The 18,235-nt window shown below is 35.7% G+C and overlaps 2 protein-coding genes across 11 annotated transcripts in view; one reads left to right on the top strand and one right to left on the bottom strand.

Annotated features, from left to right (window-relative positions):
- The window catches only part of kcnip4a (potassium voltage-gated channel interacting protein 4a), a 299,944-nt gene extending 297,232 nt beyond the window's left edge, over window positions 1-2,712 (top strand). For all 9 annotated transcript variants that reach the window (XM_051715645.1, XM_051715628.1, XM_051715581.1 and 6 more), the window contains 2 exons: window positions 49-111; window positions 1,289-2,712. In XM_051715645.1, the coding sequence (XP_051571605.1) occupies window positions 49-111; window positions 1,289-1,336 (111 nt within the window). In that variant the 3' untranslated portion in view covers window positions 1,337-2,712. The remainder of the gene's footprint in view (window positions 1-48; window positions 112-1,288) is intronic.
- Window positions 2,713-4,702: 1,990 nt separating this feature from the next.
- Window positions 4,703-18,235, bottom strand: part of LOC127455882 (protein transport protein Sec24D-like) — a 33,608-nt gene continuing 20,075 nt past the window's right edge. Inside the window, exons 13-23 of one of the 2 annotated variants that reach the window (XM_051724049.1) lie at window positions 17,409-17,502; window positions 14,676-14,792; window positions 14,368-14,538; window positions 14,107-14,203; window positions 13,821-13,966; window positions 13,110-13,248; window positions 11,234-11,352; window positions 10,877-11,056; window positions 10,554-10,745; window positions 8,597-8,689; window positions 4,703-7,063 (exon numbers count right to left, since the gene is read on the bottom strand). In XM_051724049.1, coding sequence (XP_051580009.1) covers window positions 6,923-7,063; window positions 8,597-8,689; window positions 10,554-10,745; window positions 10,877-11,056; window positions 11,234-11,352; window positions 13,110-13,248; window positions 13,821-13,966; window positions 14,107-14,203; window positions 14,368-14,538; window positions 14,676-14,792; window positions 17,409-17,502 — 1,489 coding nt within the window. In that variant the 3' untranslated portion in view covers window positions 4,703-6,922. The remainder of the gene's footprint in view (window positions 7,064-8,596; window positions 8,690-10,553; window positions 10,746-10,876; window positions 11,057-11,233; window positions 11,353-13,109; window positions 13,249-13,820; window positions 13,967-14,106; window positions 14,204-14,367; window positions 14,539-14,675; window positions 14,793-17,408; window positions 17,503-18,235) is intronic. The other variant, XM_051724055.1, reaches the window with a different exon arrangement.

The raw sequence follows: 18,235 nt of genomic DNA, 5'->3' as shown, positions 1-18,235 counted from the left end.
GAAAATCCTAATGACACTGACCTTGTAACCCTTGCCATGTCTTGACAGAAAATGGACAAAAACAGGGATGGGGTGGTTACTATAGATGAATTTATAGACTGCTGCCAAAACGTAAGACTCCAATTTTGTTCTGAATGTAATATCCTGCATGAATGTCTTTCTTTGTCATTAACAATGAGTTTTTCTTGAGTACAGCACTTAACCCTTAAATGCATGGGAATTTCACCAAACACTCTGGTTGTATATTCTGGTCTTTAGAGACCCGGCACGTATATACAGTATATCACAAACAGATCTACAAAATGCCCAGATAATGTAACATTTCAATATATTTTCAAGACAATTAGAAAATAATAGAATAAAACATATTTTGATATATTTTCATGGTTTATACAAGAGATAATGCAACAAATCAGGACAAATCCCTTTCACACTGAAATTTCATGAGACACAGCTGGCTGTCAAACACATTGAGCTACACATAAGCTACACATAAGTATTTTCTCAGGCACTTATTGAGTCTAAACAGATGCACAACTTACATAATTTCAGTAGTACACATCATACTGTTCATGTGTTTTATTGCTATAGTTTACTTCCATGTTGTTTCTTCATCAAATAGCAATGTCAAATGTAAATCAAGTCAATCACTGAAACTATAGTGCGACCTTGAGTAACAAATAGCATGCATATATATGTATACACGAATATGGATTACTGATAATTATCCATTGTTGTACAGAAAATCAATGTGATGTAGTAGTCATTTGTATGTATATAGTACTCATTTATCCTGCAATAAACAAATAAATAGATATCATGTGATATTAATCTTATATAGATATTAAATAATCATAAAAAAAATGTATGGAAGTGCAAAAAAATTAAAAAAATAAAACAACACTATTACATACCTAGGTTCTCTACTGACCCTATGCACTTTTGGTACTCAAGCCATAATAATTTTTCTTTTTTTCTTTTGGATTTTTTATTATTTAATTAATTTATTTTTTTATACTATTTATAAGAGAAGGATTAAGGAATACTAGAACTATAATAGTTGTGGCCACAACTCAAAAAAATGGATGAGGTACAGGGGGTGGAATGAGGTCCCGGGTCACTAAAGACCCAATGCACGCGTTTAAGGGTTAAAGAAGGAAAAACATCCTTGTATAACGTTAAAAATTCAAAAAGCCTTCAGCAGAATGTGTTGTCCTGCTATCCTCCTGAGCAGTCTATTAAGTCTCCACTGGTGAGATGTCTTACCTGTGCCTTTTTTTCCCTACAGGATGAGAACATTATGAGGTCAATGCAGCTGTTTGAGAATGTCATTTAACATCTGAATGGACTCTGTTGGCTGGCCAGCTCATATAAAACAACCTTTCTACTCCACAAACCCTGTGTCCTCAATGATACAAGTGTGATTATTAGCAGTTCAATTCAGTGATTTACCCATAAACCAATGCTAAGACCATTTTTAATACTAAAGAAAGATTATTTTTACATTTTTGTCAGATCCTTTACTTGTAAAATATACTTTTATTTAAAGTAGAAGTACAGTCATTTCCATAATTCCATCAATCAGCTTGTTTCTGCTAAGATGCTTAGGAAAATTGGAAATATGTAAATTGTTAACATTACTGAAGCCATGTTATAACTTAGAGTGACATTTCTTACATTGTTGGACAAATTTGCCACCTCTTATTGTCTAACTCTGCATTGAACTAATTAGCTGAGTTACCACTGATTTAAAATGTGTCAGTACAAATGTATTGTATACCACAGATTCATTGTGGTTCAGTTAGTTTAATGAAACATTTATGCGGTACATTCTTAGGAAACCATGCCATTTGTTCTTGAAATTTGTTTCTTTCCAAATGGTTCCTACTGAATCATGATTTTTAATCCATTATTTTTAATTAGGGGAAATGTCACAACAGAATGTGAGGGACAAAGACAAATTCTGCGTTTTCGCATAAAAGCATTTTAGAAAAAAAAAAATATACATTCATAGTGAAAGCATAGATATTTTAAAATTCCAACAGCAAAATTCCATATTGTGTATACAGTAATCCATTAAAATGTATGATGAACTGTAAATTGTCTGGTATTCCTATGAAAAAAAAATTAATATAAAATTAATTTCTTTCAAAAGGTATTTTGCATTACACACTAAATAGAGCCAAGTCTATAAAATAACATGACAAAATATCTTGTCAACTATATCAGTAGTGAGTAATGTGTACACACATAGTACACAAATACAGTAAATGTCAGTTTCCTGAGAATAACCCATTTATGATCAGCTGGTGGTGTTTTAAAGCACATCAGTCAGTAATAAAGCACGCTTAAAAGCCTTCTTTCTGTCAATAAGTACATACCTGTGACACGGCAGATTTGACAGTTCTAGATCATTCCAGAATATTCTTACTAAAACTGTGGGTCCAGCCATAACAGCTAAAAAAGTTATATAATGATAAAAATATCTTTTTTTTTAATAAAAATAGATGTTTTTTTTTTTTGTTTTTTTTTTTAATTATTTGCCAACAAGAACAAAATGCTATATTACAGATTTGGAAGCTACAAGTAGCAACTTAAGCACTCATCTTGTACTTGTCTTAGGGAAAAATGTTGCTTATACACCGATCAGCCACAAGATTAAAACCACCTGCCTAATATTGTGTTGGTCCTCCTCGTGCCGCCAAAACAGCACCAACCTGCATCTCAGAATAGCATTCTTCTCACCACAATTGTACAGAGCGGTTATCTGAGTTATCGTAGATTTTGTCAGTTCGAACCAGTCTGGCCATTCTCTGTTTGACCTCTCTCATCAATGAAGCGTTTCTGTCCACAGAACTGCCGCTCAGTGTATGTTTTTTTGTTTTTGGCACCATTCAGAGTAAACTCTAGAGACTGTTGTGCGTGAAAATCCCAGGAGATCAGCAGTTACAGAAATACTCAAACCAGCCCATCTGGCACCAACAATCATGCTACGTTCAAATCACTGAGATCACATTTTTCCCCATTCTGATGGTTGATGTGAACATAAACTGAAGCTCCTCACCCGTATCTGCATGATTTTATGCACTGCACTGCTGCCACACGATTGGCTGATTAGATAATCACATGGATGATTGTTGGTGCTAGGCCGGCTAGTTTGAGTATTTCTGTAACTGCTGATCTCCTGGGATTTTCACACACAACAGTCTCTAGAGTTTACTCAGAATGGTGCCAAAAACAAAAAAACATCCAGTGAGCTGCAGTTCTGTGGACGGAAATGCCTTGTTGATGAGAGAGGTCAACAGAGAATGGCCAGATTGGTTTGAGCTGACAAAGTCTACGGTAACTCAGATAACCGCTCTGTACAATTGTAGTGAGGAGAATATCATCTCGGTATGCTATTCTGAGATGCGGGTTGGCGCTGTTTTGGTGGAATGAGGGGGTCCTACACAATATTAGGCAGGTGGTTTTAATGTTGTGGATGATCGGTGTATGTACCTTGATTACTAATAAAGTCCTTGTGAAAATGTCACATTTCCTGTAATTATGTTTACGTTTTATGACACTATATTACTGTTCTTAAAGCAACAGCATTACGGTTTGGATTTATTTTTGGAGATAAGATCAGTCTGCAGATATACAGTATTTGGTTTCACTTTGAAGTTTTAGCTATGTATTTATATTTCTGTTTTGACCATCAGTATTTGTGTGCCTGCAAAACATATGTCAAAGTCAAAGAAATTGTAGTCTTTCTTATTCTGGGGTATTGCTTAAAACTTGTAACTATCTAATAGTGTCTATAGATTTCATACAATTTCATAAAACCCCAAAATTGACCTTTACCAGGTCAATTATTGTAATTAGTTATTTTGAATTAAACAGCACTGTTACGGTTAGAATATTATGAAACTGTGGGCGAATCATAAAATCTAAAAGTTGTAGGGAAAGAGTATCAGTCACCACCTGGTGGTAAGTCACTTCACTTACAGTTCAAATTCAATGCTCAATGCTTACTTTGAGTAAAATTAGAAATTAATTTCAAACAAGAACTAGTCAATGTAAAATCTCAATATTTAGATTTTGCAGTATTGTTACATTAGTTTAATGCTGTAATATATTTGGAATCGCATGTTCTCAGTTGCAACAAGCTTTTGTCAAGATCATCTTGTGAATAACGTCACATTCAAAGTTTACAATAACTGCAATAATTCTCTGAAGCTTAAGAAATTACATTATCTTCATGTAGCTTTCTAAAAAGTCTTAAAAAATAAATAAATCTAGAAAACACTTTACAATAAGGTTGTCTTTGTTAACATTACTTATCTACATTAGTTAACGAACTAACAATGAACATTTCTCCAGCACTTCTTAATCTTGATTAATGTTAATTCCAACAAATATTTTTTTTCAAATTAAAAGTTGTTTATGTTAACATTAATTAATGTATTATGGACTAACATGAACTATTTTATTTTTTATAGATTAACATTAACCAAGATTAATAAAAGCTGCTATTTAAAATTGTTAATTGTTAGTTCATGATACCTAACGCAATGTTAACAAATAGAACTGCATTTTAATGTTACCGAAATTTTTTTTTTTTTTAAAGGAAATCAAGAAATAAGCTTGTGCTAACATAATGTGAGAGGCACTAAAGATTATTCTTAATAATGGTGTGTAAATATCCAGGCTGATCCAGACATCAAATTAAATAGAATATATTTTTATTTTCATATCCAACATTTTGCTTAAAGTCAGATTATGCAGTCTATGTTTATCTTTCTGTGATAAAATATCATGACACGCTCTTATAAGAACACTTAAACGTGTCAATTTACTTGTATTTGTTTTGCAACCTGCATGCCTAATTCATAATATTAGCTAACAGAAGAGTGCATGAGCATTTCCCCACTTTTAGAAAATCAGTGCCTTTCTTTGTCATTCCTCATCCCAAACAGATCTCGAAGAGTCGAACGTGGTTAATCTAAACCAGAGCAACCTGTAGGTTTCTACATTTTCTGTCACATATCACTGCAATTGAGTCGCAACATAGGACACGATCCTTTGTTAGTTGTAGTACTTTACTGAAAACTTAATGTTATCTCTTGCAAAGCCTTGTTTGTTGCATTTGAGCCTTGAAGTTGTTCCATGAATCATTTACGATGTAGGGATTTCCCACTGAGATTTTAATAATGCAACATATGCAAGCTGACATCTGCATGTTTAGTGAGTGAAGAAAGCTTTACAGTGTTAGCAACAGGCCCTTTGTAATGGGTAGAGTTTACTGGAGCAGGTCGAGAACTCTGTGTGCATATCCCACGCTTCACTGTGGTACTAGATGAGTGCATTTTGTAACATAGACTCAATAAACTGCTCAGAATGTATAATGTAGGACTGGTTCTTTTTATGTCATGCAATTGATTGTTTGATACTAGCACTAATAAGGGCTTTTTGTTGATTAATTTGAGTTGACAAGCTGGCAAGGTTAACAGGGACTACACCTTTATTCAAAAACAGCTGTATAAAGGCTTTGAATTGAAATGTACATGGCAGGCTGTCCTTGGCTTCCAGAAATGCATCTTTGTTCAATATTAAGAACCACACGTGTGTCCATTCAGTTTTAAAGAACTGTGAGCAGGTACAAAGGCTGGATGCTCGAGTTACCTGAGGTATATTTGCTTACGGTCCTTACAAATCATCTCAAACTGTAATAAAATATACAGTATCTGTATGGAGATGTACCATTAAAAGTCAAGAAAAAATAATAAGGCAAATATAGCATAACAATTGCTCACTTTCTCAAACATAATGCCACATTAGAATTATTTCAAAGAGCAAAACTGTATGGAATTAAGAATAACAAATAATTCCATTACCTGCAACAAAATAAAAGGGGCATTCCACTTTTAATCAACACCAGTTCCTCAATTTACTTGAAAAGTTAAGAAATGTTGAATATACTGTAGGTAAAGTACATTGTCGTGCCTTTTTATTAACACACTTCCCTTAATGCAGGAATACAGCAGCTCCCAATTACATTCTGATATGTTTTCTTTGAAGTTTTAATGGTTGAGCCTTCGGCTACAAGAAAGTCCAGTTGTCAATTTTTATAAAAGTGGGATTATGGAATTCATAGGCATGATGTTAAAAAGCAGTGGAGTGTCCCTTTTCATATTTTGAAGTATTTGAAACATACAAACTAAATGTAAAAATCAGTGATTTGAGTTTTTTTGTTTGTTTGTTTTTTTCTTCAAAAAATGGGATAGCAGACAGATGTTGATATACAGGTCTCTTAACTAGAATGGAATATACTGTGAATATGAATAAACAACTTTTCATGTCACTGCTAACTCAATACCACCAACAGATTTCATTGCAAGACATTTCTATGTATGACTATATTTCAGTTTTGTGTAGCAGATCTATATCCCTGAAGTCATACAAATAAAAAACAATGACTAATTTGTACTGTATAGTTCTGGTCACAAAGATCTATGGTCATCTATTAATTTAATAGACAGCACAGATTTTTCATTTGAAAAAACACTTTGTTTTTCACTCAAATCCACACATTACAAGCCGGTATTCATTTTGCTGTATTTTGACTTTGTGAAGGATTCAACTAAATGTTTCCCTTTGTTAAACTAAATGTAATTTGGGGCATGATTTAAGAAAATAATTTCAAAGATCTCTCAGATATGTCATGAATACCTCTTCAGAACAGAAAGATATGGCATATTTAAAGGTGTTTAAATCTAACACCTATTTATCAACACCACCCATGTGAAATACTGAGGAATAAAGCACAAAGTTTGCAAACTCAACTGCAGAGAAAGATTTTGGTCATATATTATAGGCAGCTGTAGAGCGTATAAGAGAAGAGTGCTTTGCGTTATAACACACTTTACTCTGTTTGCGTGTGTTAAGTAAGTAGCTGCCTTATCTCGCGGTGGACGTAACACAGGAAATCCATGTAGGAGGCTCCTCCGTGGAGACCTTTATCCTCCACCAGGTGCTGACGGAACAGAATCTCTGCTCTGTCCTTCTGTTTCACTATCAGCAGCTGCACACAGTGAGACAAATTAAACTGCTGATCTAGGATCAGTCAATATGGATAAACATGAGCTCTAAGCCAAGTTATAAGGGTGAATCTCGCAAAAAAAAAAAAAAAAAAAAAACAACATGTCTGGGTCATATTTTACCCTAAACTCAAAAAGAAGAAAAGAAGAAATTCTGTTAAAGAAAATAAGTATTATTTTTAAGACAAAAATGAAAATGTTGTCATTATTAACTCACCCTCATTTTGTTCCATGACCTTTTTTCTGAAGTGGAACAAAGGAGATGTTAGGCAAAATTTTAGCCTCATTCACCATACAATGACCGTGAATGGTGACTGAAACTAACATTCTGCCAAAAATATCCTCTAGAGTTTCATGGGAAAAAGAAAGACATATGGGTTTGGAATGACAGAATTTTTTTTTTTAGTGAACTCACCATTTAAGATTGTCATTAGTGTAGTGCAAAACATTCTCATTACTGTAGTGTGTAAAGTATGTACACATCATGGCAGTAGAGTAGTAAAATGTGTAGATGCATTCCAGTAATGAGAATGTGGGAGGATGTATAACGAATCTGCATGTAACATTGCAATGCAAAATCTCTTGGTCCTAAAAATAGGTCCTAAAAATAGGCTTCATTTACTTAAAGGGATAGTTCACCTAAAAATTTAAATTATCTCAGCATTTACTCACTTTCATGCCATCCCAGATGTGTATGACTTTATATCTTCAGCTGAACACAAACAAAGATTTTAAGAAGAATATTTCCACTCTGTAGATCCTTGCAAGTGAATGGTGACCAGATCTTTGAAGCTCCACAGAAATCACATAAAGGCAGCATAAAAGTAAACCATACAACTCCAGTGGTTTAATGTATGTCTTCTGAAGCGATGCAATCCCTTTGGGTAAGAAACAGATCAATATTTTAATCTTTTTTTACTATAAATCTCCACTTTCACTTTCAGAATGTGAAAGAATGTGAATGTAAAAGTGGAGATTTACAGCAGAAATGGAGATTTACAGTAAAAAAAAAAGACTTCAATATTGATCTATTTCTCACCCACACCTATCATATCGCTTATGAAGACATCGATTTTAACCACTGGAGTCTTATGGATTACATTTATGCTGCTTTTTGAAGCTTGAAAGGCCTGGTCACCATTCATGGGACCCACAAAGCGGAAATATTCTTTCTAAAAAAGAATGTGTTCAGCAGAAGAAAGTAATACACATCTGGCATGGCATAAGGGTGAATACATTTTGAGACATTTTTCATTTTTGGGTAAACTATCCCTAAATATTGTTTCTTTTTTTTTTTTCCTTTTCTTTTTTTCGTTTAGATTTTGGGCTTAAAATTTAACCTGGACATGTTTTTTTGAGATTCACCTGATAATAATGATGACAGGAGCAAAAATGCATAGAACCACAATTATTAACTCCATGAAAGCCATGATAACTCTTAACAGGGAGTTGAGACGGATATAAAAAGTGTGAGAGAGGGGGGCTGAAAGAGAACTGAAATCAAGAGTGAACTGTACCTTCATGGATTTGGCCCTCTGCTGTGAAATGCTGGAGATGATTGAATTGAGCTTCCTGGAATGAGCATTTTCCAGCACAGGTAATGACGTCTGCTGAAAGATAATTATAATGCTGAGTTATTACTAACATAATAGGAAGAACTGAAAGAAGAGTTCTTAGCTTGATAGGAGCAACATGAAGCAACATACTTAAAGGTGCACCAAGTAGTTTTCAGTATAAGAATTACCCTAAATACCCAATATAGAAATAACCTTTTTACAGATGCATTTGTCACCCATGATTAATTTATTATTTTGCACCTGAAAGTGTCTGATGTGAATAGTATAATTGGATTCTTGCTCTCATGTGAGTGCGCATCAATTAAAACATATCTGTCAAAAGTACAATTCATTTTTTAGCTGTAAAACAGTGGAAAATTACTTTACTAGTGCAGCTTTAAGTATACAGTGTATGTTTACATCCATTTAAAGAATACACTAATATATATATATATATATATATATATATATATATATATATATATATATATATATATATATATATACACACTATATGGACAAAAGTATTGGGACACCTACACATTACACTTACATGAGCTTTTATGACATCCCATTCTAAATCCATAGGCATTAATATCGAGTTGGTCCCCCCCTTTGTAGCTATAACAGCTTCCACTCTTCTGGGAAGGCTTTCTACAAGATTTTGGAATATGTCTGTTGGAATTTTTGCCCATTCTTCCAGAAGAGCATTTGTTAGGTCAGACACTGATGTTGGACGAGAGGGCCTGGCTCGCAATCTCCATTCTAGTTCATCCCAAATGTGTTCGATAGGTTTGAAGTCAGGGCTCTGTGCAGGCCAGTCAATTTCTTCCACACCAAACTCATCCAACCATGCCTTTAGAGACCTTGCTTTGTGCACTGGGGCACAGTCATGCTGGAACAGAAAAGGGCCTTCCCCAAACTGTTTCTACAAAGTTGGAAGCATAGAATTTTCCAAAATGTCTTGGTAAGCTGAGGCTTTAACATTTCCCTTCAGTGGAACTAAGGGGCCTAGGCCAACCCCAGCAAAACAACCCCATAGCAATATCCCTCCTCCACCATTCTTAACAGTTGGCACAATGCAGTCAGGCAGGAAACGTTTTCCTGGCATTCGCCAAACCCAGACTCATCTATCAGACTGCCAGATAGAGAAGCGTGATTCGTCACTCCACAGAACACGTTTCCACTGTTCCAGAGTCCAGAGGCAGCGTGCTTTACACCACTCCATCCGACGCTTGGCATTGTGCTTGGTGATGTAAGGCTTGCATACAGCTGCTCGACCATGGAAACCCATGCCATGAAGCTTCCGGCGCACAATGTTTGTGCTGATGTTAATGCCAGAGGAGGTTTGGAACTCTGCAGTTATTGAGTCAGCAGAGCGTTGGTGACTTTTATGCACTATGCGCCTCAGCACTCGGCGACCCCGCTCTGTAACTTTAAGTGGTCTGCCACTTCGTGGCTAAGTTGCTGTGGTTCCTAAACGCTTCCACTTTGCAATAATACCACTTACAGTTGATCGTGGAATATCTAGAAGGGAAGAAATGTCACGAACTGACTTGTTGCAACGGTGGCATCCTATTACAATACCACACTCGAATTCAGTGAGCTCTTTAGAATGACCCATTCTTTCACAAATGTTTGTAAAGGCAGACTGCATGGCTAGGTGCTTGATTTTAAACACCTTTGGCAATGGGACTGAATGAAACACCTGAATTCAATGATTAAGAGGTGTGGCCCAATACTTTTGTCCACACACACACACACACACATATATATATATATATATATATATATATATATATATATATATATATATATATATATATACATACATACATACATACATATTTATTTGTGTCCAATTTTGTTTGTTCATAATAATGACCATATATTTAACCACTTTATGGGTGCGTCATACCCCTTCTGTGCTGAGATGTCCGAAAGAGGGCACATTGAAGAGGTTCTGGATGAGGTCGGGTGGGCAGGCCTGTCCCAGCCAGAGGAACATAGAGAGTCCGTTCTCCAGCAGGAAAACACCCGTCTCACTGAGCCGTTCCTCAGAGCTCCGCACCGGTGCTGGGATTAACTCACTCCCCAAATCCATTGTGTGCTGAGAGAGGGAGAAAGCATGTAAACTGTAGTGCTCAATTATAATTTATTTTACTGATGATGTGGAGGATTTACTATGTATTTGTGGAAGGACACTTGTGAGTTTGAGTGCGCTGTCTGTGTGTTACTCACCAGTGGGATGAGTCGTGGGTAGAGCAGGACCTGGGTCTCCTCCACTCCCATAGACATTACCATGAGTCTGTGAAAGGCCCTGTCATCAGTGGAGAGCTCAGCACTACCCACTAGAGTTGGAGTCTTCAACAGACTGTTCATGTAGACCGGAAACACCTTCATCGCATCAGGCAGGATTAACTACAGAACAAAAAGTACAAAGGGAGAAGCAATCATCATATTACCTCTGCAAAGATGATATGATCAATTTAAAGGTCAAAAAAGATTTTGCAACCTGAAATGAGCTTCTGATTAATTAATGAAGGATTGTCTCAAATTAAAATGTAGCTTTTTTTTTTTTTAAACTCTGACACTGACCTGACTGGCTGCTGATGGGCTGGCACAGTTCTTCCTGTAGCAGGCCAGCATGTGAGCTGTCTGGCTAACCAGGATTTCCTTCACTGCCTTCAGTGGCTGGTTGAGTATGGCCTGGCATGCTGAAAAAGGAAACAACCATCACAATCAACGGCTTCCTCTCCTAAAAGGGAGGCTATAAAAATCTACATTCAGAGTCTGCATTTAGGCTACAGTCAGGGTTCCCACCCTTTATGACCAATGAAATTTCATGACTTTTCCGTGACCTTTCTAGTCATTTGTGATTACTGGATATAGATATTAAAAAATAATTTTGATTCAGATTCGATTGGATTCTGTAATGGATCATTTAGACCCATTTGTGAACCATTTCAACCAATTTCATAAGAAAGATTAGCTTACAAATTTAGGCATCTTTATGGCTTGTGAGCAAGTTTTACATTACACAAGAGCAATAGCAGGCTGATCAAATATTTTAGAGTTGAGGAAAACTAGATGTATGTATATGTATATTCACTACAGAAACTTTGTAACTTTTCCAGGCCAGAAAATTAAAATTTTACAGTTTTAAAATTGCTTAATGTTCTGTACATTTCATACAATCACTGCTGTCTTCACAGATTCAATAGAGAGACATGAGCTGTGTTTGTTTCACTCTAAATCCATGAAAATTGGGCTTTTTCCAGCTGGTTGGTCATTAACAAATAAGGTTGTCCGAAGTGATACAAATTTGAAATCTTTTAAAAATCTAGTTGAAAACACATTTGTCAGGTTAGCAGAAATGTAATATTTGAGTCCAATTTGGTTTAGTAAATTTTGAAAAACATTTAAATGAAAAAAATAAAAATAAGATAATAATAAAAAAAGAAAGATTTAATGACCTTTAAAATGTTGGGTGGTAAAACCATCAAGTAAAGGTATAAAATCACTTTCCTTGCATCTTGAATAAATGCGAGTGTACACAACTTAGTCATTCATTTCAAAAAAGCTTTATAACATACTTTTCACAAATATCAAGAAGTTTTCTCAGAGTTACATCATATGACCTGAACAAAATGTGCCTTTTTATAAAAATATCTGTTTTATGTATTTATGTTTTTTTTGTTTTTTTTTTTACTTCTCACAGTTTTGAGAGTCTAAAGGGGTCCTCTCTTTTTTTTGTCTTTTTTTTTTTTCATGAAAAAAAAAAATGGCAACCTACATGTTGGTTACACCAAATGATTTCACTGTTTTTTTTTTCTTTTTTAAGAAATAATAAATAAAAAAATTATTTCATTCTTCTCATGCCAACATTTATTTTATTTTATTTTTTTAAGATTTTCAGCTGTTAATGAGACTTTGAATTTTTTATTTAAACTGTCATTTATGAATTTTTTTTACGTTAGGCTCCAGAAAAAATATCAAAATGACTTTGATCTCAGTAAATTTAAAACATTATGTTGATCTTAGAAGAGGTGTATTCAAGTAATTGTTTTGTGTGAATTGCATTTTTATGCACTTTTGAATAACTTAATAGATCCAGACAAAAAACGTAATTGACCCTAGTAAAAGGTGCCAAAAACAAATCTTATAGCTAAAAAATACCATCAACTATTGTGGTTAATACTGCATCTTTTTATCTGTGTCATGCACAGAGCCACACGTGTGTCTTTAAAACAGCTGAGTTAAATGCTTTTATGTAACAGCTTTTTTCACTTCATAAAGAGGTTTTCACTTTACTGCTCTCTAAGGACATCTGGGATAGTAAAACTTGAATATAAATTCTCAAATATATATTTCAAAATGGTACATTGTGAAAACAGCATCATGCTTCACATTGAAGACCAATTACATAAATCCCTCACATTTAGTTGCCTTTAAGAGTTAGAAAATCATTTACCTGACTTGGCAAAGAAGTTGATAAGCGCATCTGTCTCACAGCTCTTGTAGAGCTCAGAGAGCTGTGAGCTGCAGTTCAGACTGAGGTTGTGAATCCGCAGCCTCCTCTGTCCACTGATGGTTGTGTACAGTAAAGCACACTGTGAAAACAGATGAGACGATGCGGTGAGGTGTACACAAACACTTGTGAAAAATGTTGCATAATGTCTTTATGCAACATAAAGTCCAGTACACACAAAAGCTAAATCAATATTCAGTGTGAACACCTTTGCCTTTAAAACAGCACCAATTCTCCTAGCTACACCTGGACACAGTTTTTCTTGGTTGTTGGCAGATAGGATGTTCCAAGCTTCTTGGAGAATTCGCCACAGTTCTTCTATCTGTTTAGACTGTCTCAATTGCTTCTGTCTCTTTATGTAACCTCAGACTGACACGATGTTCAGTGGGGGCTTTGTGGGAGCCATGACATCTGTTGCAGGGCTCCCTGTTCTTCTATTCTAATCTTTTCTATTTGCAAAAGTAATGTTTGGGAGTCTAATATTTATATTTCCTATTGACACACTAAAGCTGAAGATATAAATAACCATCTTAAGACAAAGGCTTTTGTGAAACATCTTATGTGCCGAAGACTTTTGCACAGTACTGTATATTTTTGGACACACAGTTCTTCATCTTGAAGTTTGAAAAGTCAGTGGCATGCATGTAGACTGACCTGCATAACAGCTCCAGCCTCCTCACTGAGTGTGTCATCGTGTTTAAACTCAACAGTCACTGCCTTGTCACAGTCCACTGCAGCCATCTCCACATCTGTGGTGTTATTCATATAGATGGCACCAAAGAAATCTGTGGCTCTGAAGCCTACAGTGTAACAAGCAAACAAATGGTCACGCAAATTCTATGACAAGCATATGCCGATACATGTAATACATTTCATAGAATATGATGATTGCAAGTACATTCATATACGTAGTTCAGGTGCTTGTTTCTAGAGTGCCTACCTGTACCGGTACGGACACGCATGACGGCATCAAAACCGATGGACTTCTCCACATCTCTCTTAAGATCATTAAGAAAATGTTGACCGTCAACATCCACCTAAAAAAGAAAGATAATAGTTTATGGGTTAACCACAAGAGGGCAGCAATTCCCAACACTAATGACATTTATAAACCTTGAAAAATTAAAGCAGCTTATTACTTTTATTTGACTCAACACTGATTTTTGTGTATCAGTGTGTGCACATGCATGTTATTATATACCTGGAAGTTGCTGTACTTGTAGATAGAGCCTCCGGTGTGTGAGGGCACATCGCCCATGGTGGCGATATCCACATACTGGTTTGGAAACAAGAAAAGGTCTACACAACAGCCCTGTGCTACACAATCTTTAGCCAGCTGCTCATACACACCCCGCTGAGGCTGGAACAGAGTCTGACAACACAGACACAAATATTCAAGAATAAACTTTTTTTAACACGATTGTGACAAATGAGTATCAATTATGTCTTATGTTTTTTTTTTTTAGGCAAATGCAATTATGTAGTTGAGATTTAATTAATAATAAACACCTTCTCCTTTTCTGTTCCCACCAGTTTTCTGTCATCTCTGTTTTTCAGTTTTCCTGGAGCCTCTGCTGTTGGAATGGAGGAATGGAAAAGGAAGAGTTTGCCACTGCATTCAGCTGCCTGAGGAGAGAAAAACAGAACTAGATATGCATTTCCTAAAGGAAATATAAGTGCCTGCAAAGAAGCAAAATAATAGAATAAAGTTACAGGTAAGCTTTGATCTTAGCCTTTGGTTTAGATGCTTGTTTCTCATTGCTGGCCATAGATAAATAGGTAGTGAACAGATGCAAGAAAGGAATGACCAATAACAATTCAGTATACAAATAGTTGCAAGACAGAAGATCAATCCAAATTCATACATGAATATTATGATGATGCTGGTTAGATTGAATGCTGACCATTCTGTTGATTAACCCTTGTACCACATTTCATCTGTTTGGGTAAAAGTTCACCCGAAACATCAAATGTAGAACACCCATTTTTTTTTTTTTTAAGAAATGTAATAACACTATCTTCACTTAAGAAAAAACACTGAAGTTATTAAATTCTTTTGGGATTTAATTGTATTTCTTTTACCTTATTTACCTTTAAATTACTCAATTACTCCATTCATGTTCACATAAAATATGCACATTTAATGCTATCTTCACTTCAATAAAAACCATTTCAGTAAATTGAAAGATTGTCAAAACATCAAAATATGTCATGCATCGGGGGTCTCTGGTGACATCTGCTGGAATAAAAATAACAATTACATGAAATGACAACTATGGCTGGTAGATGGCTTCAGTGCTCAATGCATTGGCTGATCTCTATAAGCAAATGATGTAACAAACTTAATTTCTAGAAATTATCAAAAGTTATGCATTGAATATATATTTAGACATTATAATAGTAAATTATTTGTAAAATTGTAAAAAATATATATTATTAATAACAATAATAGTAATAATAATTAAACCACTTGTGTTTAAGGATGATGCCACAATATGCTTACAGTCTAACCTTACCATAGTGTACAGCTCCCACACCTAAATGTAAACTTTCTCTCAGTGGGGTCAGACGTAGACTTTGACCTGACCTTGAAGTGTGGGTGTCTGTGTGTTTGTGTGTGTGTGTGTGTGTGTGTGTGTGTGTGTGTGCATGTGTCTGTGTGTGTTCTGCATTGTGGATGTTTTATAGTCTTTATAGTAAACTTCATTTATGTGTGTGTGTTATGCATTGCGTTTGATTTTTTTGATTTTTTATTTGAAAAAAAAAAAATATATAGCTCTGTGTTATAGTCTCACCCATTCATTTCCTATGGCGGGTCAAATTTGACCTGATCAGTATGAACGAGGGACTGTTTGATAAAACCACCTAGGCTTATGGAACCTAGTCCAATTTGTGTGTGTGTGTGTGTGTGTGTGTGTGTTTAGTTAGCAAGTTTAGGAAAAGTCACTAAGCCTTGTACCGCTCAGATAAAGGAAACCATTTTTATATAAAAAAATAAATAAATAAAAATTATTTGGGTCAAAAATGACCCGAACATTAAGGGTTAAGTCAATGGGAGATTTTCAAACATCTTTAAAAAAAAAAAAATACAAGTAAAAAATAGATACTATATTATAGATTATAGAATAGACCCCAAAAAACAATCAAAATGTTTGAGAAAAAGCAATACAAGTAAAAATAAATTGCAAAAAAATATAAAAATCTCTATGTGATATGGTTTTATCTGTTCAGGAAACTTTTAACAGAAAGTATAGTCAGTATATCTATGCCAGGATTGGATTGTGTTAGTGTAACATTACACTTCTGAGTAATTTAGTGTACAAAAGTATATTGCAAAACAATTAAGAGCTATGCAATGACCAAAATCTTAATCTGATTGTGTCATTAAGCAGTAATTTGATCATTAAACATTAGAAAAGACTGCATGTTTATCAAACAAAGCTTGCTCGGGACATGCAGTATTAAAGGAATGTTGCGGGTTCAATACAAGTTCAGCTCAATCGACAGCATTTGTGGCATAATGTTGATTACCACAACAATTTATTTTGACTCGTCCCTCCTTTTCTTTAAAAAAAGCAAAAATCGAGGTTTTTAGTGAGGCACTTACAATGAAAGTGAATGGGGGCCAATTTTTTTTACATTAAAATACTAACTTTTTCAAAAGAATATTCACAAGACATAAACAATATGCATGTTAACATGATTTAAGTGTGATAAAATCACTTACTATCCTTTTCTGAGTAAAGTTATTTCCAATTTTACAACTTCGTTACCATGACGTAATGTCATAAAAAGACTGTAACAATTACGATTTAAACAACTTTACAGCTCAGATAATACATGAGTTTTAACAGAAGAATTAATGTTAGTGCTTTTATAAAATTATAAGCTTCACATTTCTGCCTTTAAAACCTCTAAAAATTGGCCACATTCACTTTCATTATAAGTGCCTCACTGGAACCTCGATTTTTGCTTTTTTTAAAGAAAAGGAGGGACGAGTCGAAATTCATCTTTGTGGTAATCACCATTATGCCACAAATGCTTTCGATTGAGCTTAACTTGTATTGAACCCAGAACATTCCTTTAAAGTGCACTTTTGTTAAACTATGTAAAAAAACAACAGAAGCGTGGGGCCAAGTCCGCAAGTGCATTTGGAAAAGGCAGCAAACAGATGGACTGATGCAACTGCTATGTAGACACAGACATTTCTTTGTTAAATAGTTTAGTCTCTTTTGTTTTTACCTTTAGTGCCTCTAGACCAGCTTGGATGACTGGAGCAAACACAGTCTCGCTCTCGTTGGTGTCAGCAAACATGTCAGGAATTTGATCTAAAAGACTATAGAAAACGTCTTGGTTACTGATGTAACCTCTGTTCCCTGATGGAGGGAATGAGATGTTGTGTTGATGTAGTGACACTAGGGGTTCACTCTTGAGAGCCCCACTCACCTTTGCTTTATTCAGAAAAGGCCAATGAAAATTGGCGAGCGGAATTTGCATGCCACTCTCCGACCCGGACATACGGGTATAAAAGGAAATGGCGTGCACCACTCATTCAGATTTGTGCTGAGGAGCCGAGAGAGAGTCCCGGCCATGTCAGCGGTTGGTTGAGCGCCACGGCAGGAGGGACACAACATCTCGTTCCCTCCATCAGGGAACAGAGGTTACATCAGTAACCAAGACATTCCCTGTCTGTCACTCACTCGACGTTGTGTCTATGTAGTGACACTAGGGTTCCTATACGAAATGCTGCAGGCGCTGAACCGTGTCATGAGGTATGGAGGAGTGGACACGGGCAGGCTGCCGCGTGCCTCGAAACGAGCGCTTGACCACGTCGTGATCTTCCAGCGAGTTAGGTAAGGCGTCTCCCTGGTCCCGATAAGGGTGGGAGTAGGCACTTACCCGAGGAGGCTACAGGCGGTGGCCTTTCCTGATTTTTGTATTAAGCAATTTCCCGCCGAGTACCTGCTAGAATAGTGCTGGGGAAGTGCTCATCCCTCTCCAGGAGGGAGAGCACTACAGAGACCACATCCTACCGGAGGGAGGTTAACATGTGGAGAATACCTCACATA

Source organism: Myxocyprinus asiaticus, chromosome 2, assembly GCF_019703515.2.
Source record: "Myxocyprinus asiaticus isolate MX2 ecotype Aquarium Trade chromosome 2, UBuf_Myxa_2, whole genome shotgun sequence".
NCBI classification, from domain to species: domain Eukaryota; kingdom Metazoa; phylum Chordata; class Actinopteri; order Cypriniformes; family Catostomidae; genus Myxocyprinus; species Myxocyprinus asiaticus.
The sequence above is the reverse complement of the archived record's forward strand: the minus strand, read 5'-3'. Positions and strand labels throughout refer to the sequence as shown.